Below are 5,970 nucleotides of genomic sequence, written 5' to 3' on the forward strand. Positions count from 1 at the left end.
TTTTTTTTTTTTTTCCAAGTGCCAGGAGCTGGGGTGTGGGGGGGCCTGGCTGATTTGGAGATTTGGCAGCCTCCGAATCTGCAAATCAGATTTGACCGAATTGATTCGGGACAGTGATTTGAATCACCGAATTGAATCACTGTCCCCCGAATCGGCTGAATCTGAAGCGAATACTAGCTGCTTCGCACAGGCCTTGTGTGTACGCCTGTGACAGATTGCAAAATATGCTAGTGGCACAGGGACAGGGCGATGTACTAGCACAAAGAGGCAGGGCACCTGTGCAGGAAACAGTTTTCCTCCAAAATTAGAGTATTTCAGCGTTTAGGAACTTGTCCATTGGAACAAGAAATCAAATTTTTTTACAACCCTCGCCCCACTCCACAAATAAAGCTGGAAAAGACATTGGTTGAGATGTTCGGGCAATTACAAAACATTGTTGAGATGGAAAATGCGTCCAAACTGACCTGTTCCTCTCTGTTTGTTTGACAAATCTGAATTGTCCAATGACCATTTGTTTTGCGAAATCCCTGCCAGCTGCAGCTGACCCCAGTTCTACACCCATGGCTAATGTGACTGGAGCATCTGGGCAGGGCTTTTCCCACTGACCTCTTGTTTCTGTCAGGTGGTTGTGGAGGACCCTGACCCTCCTGCACAGGACACTCAGACCGTGGAGATGGATGTGTGCCTTGACCGCTCTGATCTGGGCAGCTCTTCTTTCCTGTCCATACCAGGAGGGATGGAGTCCATCATGGACATGAGCTCCATCAGCTGTGTAAGTAGAGTGGCCTCTCCTGGGGAGAGATGGAGAGGGTGAACTCCATGTCCCTTGGAGGTTGGGGGGTGTATGGGTGGATGTGTGTGCATCTCCTTGATTCTCAAGCTGTCGTACCAGGTGAGATACGTCTTTATGGACACACAACTGCTTTCAGAAAAATGACTTCCCAAAAGACAGAGCTTCCTGTGGAGGGTTAATTGGTCAGCTCTCAGAACATCCCTCAGACATCACGCTTTCCAGGTCCCATCCTACTTCCTCTGAACATGCTCATCATCTTCTTTTCAGGGGTCCCTTGTGAGTACGAGACCAGCTTCCACCCGGGAGAATCTCACCGAGCTGGGCAATGAAAGGTACATCTGCAGCAGAGGGAGTGGGACAGGGGACAGGTTCTTGTCCACAATCAGTTCCTCCAGGTAGGTACGACTGCAGAGAGACTGATGTCAGTAAGGGCTTTTTTGGGGTGGAGGTCACTTTGTTCCTCCATTACAGGGATGAGAGAGCAGCCCATGTAAAGAACATGGGAAAACGTATCATAAGCATGAGATTCATGCAGAAGGGACATGTTTCTAAAACAGTCTAGTGGTTAGGCTGCAGATGGAAAATTCATTAGTGATAACCAGACTGTCAGGAAGATGGTTTCTGGCGAACCGTAGCATGGTCTCACTCCAAAAGTCTGTGGCCACTAAGGCTTGGAAGGGATGTCCTTTGCCCTGGGGGTTAGAGCTCATGACTGCATCACCCTTTTGTCCCGCAGGGTTGTGAAGCACTGGCCCTCATGCGACAGTATCTTAGATGTCCCTGATCTTCTGCATTCAGACCCCCTGGTGACTCGAAGTCATATCCTTAAGAGGAAAAAGGCCCTGCTGAAGCTGGGCATTGAATCTATGTCTGCATCAGATGATGATCCCCTGTCCTTCTCCCTGGGGGACTCTGAGGACAGCAGGAGATCCAGCCACGGCTGCCACCTCACCCTCTCTGGTACCTCAAAGAACAGGCCTTCCTGTCCTCTTTCCTCTCCCTCCCTTCTGTCTCCAGTCCCTATTCCTGATCTCCAGTGCAGAAGGCACCTGGTGATATAATAGCTTTCATGTGACAAATGCTGCTGCTACAATGGAAAGACGCGCCCAGCTGGTTTTGCCATTGAGGACAGAGCTAAGCACAAGGCTTGGCTCGTGTTCTAGGCTATAGCTGGTCTTGGCCCGGCTGCAACGTGTTCTGCTGACAGCCTCCTCTCTCCTTCCCCACTGAACAGAGGAAGACTTGCTCAACTCCATCATTGCAGAGACTCGGAAGAGTAATTCCTCAGACCGCATCGCATCTGACAGTGGCAGGTTCTCCCCCCAAGCTGAGGTGGAGCTCATCTCCAGCGCGTACGTATATGGTTTGGGAAGGAAGAACCCAGGCCGGGGAGAACCCTGGCAAAGTAATGGTCCTTTGTGGCTGTGAAATGTTGATCTCCTCAGACACCATGAGGAGGAGGAGGAGATCACACTGAGGAAGACATGAACCCCTTGGTCCCCATCCCTAGTGTTGACATTTTGTGTGGCCATTTGCAATTCAGAGCCCAGAATTTCCACTCTGCTTTCTCTGAGTTTTAGCTTTGTGTGGCCCACAAATTCCCTGGAGCCCTGGCATGGCTCAGAGCCCCTCCCAGTCCATACATCCTGAGATGACACTAGAAATGCATGGACTCTCCTCATCCCTATGCTATTGGATGGTGCCAGGAGCTCTGGCCTCGTTCCCATGATCTCGAGGCTCTGTGATGATGCTAGGAGGGGTCCGGCCAACAGGCTCTGAATCCAGGCCTGTGTTGACTATGGTCTTCCTTGTACTGTATGAAAAGCTCTTGCAGTGGCTGGTCTGATGGGATCCCAGAGCTGGGGAGGAGCAGCTGGGGCCTCCTGCACAAGTCCTTCTCCTACATCTCCACCATGATGAACATCAGCAGCGTTCCTCTCCCATGCCCAGAGCCTCCATCTGCCTCGGCATCCTCCTTTTCCACCCGGATTGGTGCGTGATAACCCTGGGGAAGGGGAGCCACCCCCAAATCAATAACCCTAGAAAAGCCTGGTGCTGACCTTGTGGGCAGTAGTTGGGGGGGATCAATGTTATCTGGGCAGCAGGATCACAGAAAAAGGCAGCGAGGCAGGACCTCAGGGGGAGTCACCTGGTTCAGCCCCTACAACCCCAGCTCTACAGACTGGTGGCTTGCTGTGTGTGAAACCCCTACAACAGCCCCTTTCTCCTACTTTGGGCTGTATTAACTCTGGATGGTTTATTGTGCTGTTGGGAATTCATGCAAGGAAACTCAGTGTGATTGCAAGGCCAATGTACTGTATTAACCAAGTGGCCATTGCAGCTGCCTGGGAGGGTTGAGGGAGGTCCATCCATGCGAGCCTCTCAGGTCCAGCATGGTCCAACCAGGAATGAAGACTGAAAAGAGCTGGTTTCTTTTCCTGCAGGGGTGTCCCGACGCCCCCCGGAGTGGCTGTTTCCTGGCTGGATGCTGCCCGTGGCCTATGCCTTCATCTTCATGCTTGTAGCAGGCTGCTTCGCCATCGTCATCCTCTACGGTTCCTCCCTCCAGGATCCTGCTGCCCTTATGTGGCTCATCTCCTCTGTCTTCTCTTTCATTACCTCCTTTGTGGTGCTGGAGCCCCTCAAGGTAACAGCCCCTCCTGGGGGCATTCTCCAGTGTGGTACATGGCAGATCCCCTGGTGGGCTTTGCTCTTCCATAGCCTCTTCCAGCTGAGTTGCATCCTGCCTGTGGGTTAATTCACAGCACCCTTAAGGTGGGTTGATGTCCCTCCCCTCACCCATTTCATTTTCCTTCTGGGGAAGGGCCTTTTGCCCACGATCACACAAATGAGCCAGCAGCAGGCGAGAAATCCTGCCTGGGGCCAGCACATTGCATTCAGTGGAGGCTGGAAGCTTTGATCTTCCCCCAAGCCCTTCTCCTTTTGTTCTGGGAAAACCTTGTTCCCCACCTCTACCACTGGACATTGTTCTGCTGGTTGAGGGTGGCAGGACCCTATATGCCCTGGTCTGTAGAGGCCAGGTGTTCCCAGGGCAAGACCAGTCCCTTGTGCCTGAAGAGTTGAGGCCCACGTGCTCTGTACTATCCTCTCATCTCAGGTGGTGCTGGAGGCCCTGCGAGCTGCTCTCATCACCAAGCCAGTGGAGAGTGAAGGAGAGGGGCTGGTGGAGGAGCCACTGGTGAAGCCAGTGCCTGAGCGCATTGGGAAGGTGCGAGTGCCCTGCGGGTATGGGCTGCTCCAGGCCAAGGAAGAGGCGAGAAAAGTGCGGGCGCTGCAAGCACTGATGAGGGTAATGTGCTCCTGCAGATTCACTCTGCCTTGTGCTGCTACAGGGGTGTCCATGTGCACTGCACAGCCCCAATCCTGGATCCACAGGAGGCAGAGAGGGGGAAAACAGGACATGGCACTGGGCTCTCAGGAACCTTAACTGGGATCCCCTCTCCTCATGCTCCATCCCCACACCCAGCCCCGGGGAGCTGAACACAGGCCTCTCCAGTTAGTCGAAGGGACCCACTGGGAACTGGTCCCTGCCCTTCTGCCCAGTCATAGCTCAAATGCAGCAGTATAAATGCACTGTGGGTGCTTGTAGCTGAGATACTGTAAAGAGCAAGAAGGAGCTGGAGGTCACCGCAGACAGCTGGATACTGCCTGCATTCAATCCAGGCAGCATGTGCAGCATCTCTTATTGGACTGATTTGCATTATTTTGGACTGACGGTCTTTTTTACCAGTTATGAAGAGAGGCCGTGTGCATGTATGTATGCGTGTCAGAGCAGCGATGAAGGGTTTTGTACCCAAAAACTTGCTAAGAAGAAATTTTCCAGCTATTTGAGTTGGTCTAATAAAAGAGATCAGATTCACCCAAAGAACCTCGTCTGCCTCGGAGCAGTAATGACTTTCAGTAACGTGATGGTTCTAGCTGACATTTCACTGAGGCTGTTGTCTGCTTTTTCCAACACCTGAGGAAGGGCATTTTTGGTCCACAAGCTTGTCTAACCTCTCTGTGAACTGTAGATCAGTCCAATAAAAGATACTGAATCACATCACATGTGGCGGCTGTCTGGGAGGTGGCACAACCGTCCTGACCCTCCCTGGCCACTAGATGCCAGCATGCGTTCAGCTACCAGCCATGTAAGTTATAATTATAACTATAGCTGAAGTTCTTTGGATTTCATCCAATCCTCAGGCTGTTTTTCCAAAGTGGACAATGTTACAGAACTGGGCTTGAAAATAGTTTTCAAGCCCAGGCAGTTGCAGGACTGTCCCGATGGCTTTCCAGCATCTTCTGCTGCAGTGTCTGGGCCTGGTCGTTCTTGAAGACAAGATTAGAGTTGACCATTGGCTTGCTTTGGTAATCAAACAAATGATCATCACTAGCTCGTGTTGCAGCATTTTCCATCAGTGGATCGTCAAATGCTTTATAAGGGAGATCAGAATTGTTATCTCTGCTTTACACATGGGGAAAGTGAGGCACAGAGACTTGCCCGGTATCACCCCATGGACTAGAATAGAATCCAGGTCATCTACATCCCAGCCCTGGGCTCTATCCGCTAGGTGTCCCATGTTCATCTCAGTCCCCTTTCTCATCTCAGGTTGGGTGTGTGGTGGGTGCAGGGACCCCACCTCAGGAAAACAGCTGAGTATTCATATCCCACCGCTATTTCCACCATGTGAGGCGGGCCAATAGGGGGCGCTCCTGCGTTGAGCCGCCCACCTCCCTGCGCCCGACCACCTGCCAGGCTCCGAATGCCTCCCTAGCGGCGCCTTATGTCTGGCCGACCCCTCTCCCGGAGCACACTCGCTAGTCTGGGGGTAACGTGCCACCACCACCCCGAGAGTGGACTGTCTCAGCCCTGTATCCTTGGGGAAACACAGGCCTAATAGTCCTACGGGTACTTGACCCAATACAGGCACTTGGTACTTCCCCAAGTCCAGGGGCAAAAAGGAAAGTCTCCCTTAGTCCTCAGACCTAAGGGGTCTCTTAGGCATAATTTAGACCCACCCTCAATAAGTCTCCCACACCAGTCAAAAAGGAGAACTTTATTGATTACAGGGGTAGGGTAAACTAGGGTACAGGATTGAGCAATATCTAGAAATCCAAAAGAGCAAAGTCTGGCTGTGGTAGCCTTTTGATTACGCATCTGTGTTACTGCCAGC

The 5,970-nt window shown here is 52.1% G+C and overlaps 1 protein-coding gene across 3 annotated transcripts in view; it reads left to right on the top strand.

Moving 5' to 3' along the window:
• LOC109297763 (polycystin-1-like) overlaps positions 1 to 5,970 on the top strand; it is a 79,047-nt gene that overhangs the window by 45,177 nt on the left and 27,900 nt on the right. For all 3 annotated transcript variants that reach the window (XR_002097411.1, XM_019517786.1, XM_019517794.1), the window contains exons 32-38: positions 623 to 772; positions 1,061 to 1,125; positions 1,530 to 1,753; positions 2,028 to 2,145; positions 2,619 to 2,785; positions 3,238 to 3,440; positions 3,912 to 4,103. Coding sequence is in view for 2 of the 3 variants with exons in the window: in XM_019517786.1 (XP_019373331.1) it covers positions 623 to 772; positions 1,061 to 1,125; positions 1,530 to 1,753; positions 2,028 to 2,145; positions 2,619 to 2,785; positions 3,238 to 3,440; positions 3,912 to 4,103 (1,119 nt within the window). In the remaining variant the exon portion in view is untranslated. The remainder of the gene's footprint in view (positions 1 to 622; positions 773 to 1,060; positions 1,126 to 1,529; positions 1,754 to 2,027; positions 2,146 to 2,618; positions 2,786 to 3,237; positions 3,441 to 3,911; positions 4,104 to 5,970) is intronic.

This window comes from Gavialis gangeticus, unplaced genomic scaffold (assembly GCF_001723915.1).
Source record: "Gavialis gangeticus isolate Ggan-Ray unplaced genomic scaffold, GavGan_comp1, whole genome shotgun sequence".
NCBI lineage: Eukaryota > Metazoa > Chordata > Crocodylia > Gavialidae > Gavialis > Gavialis gangeticus.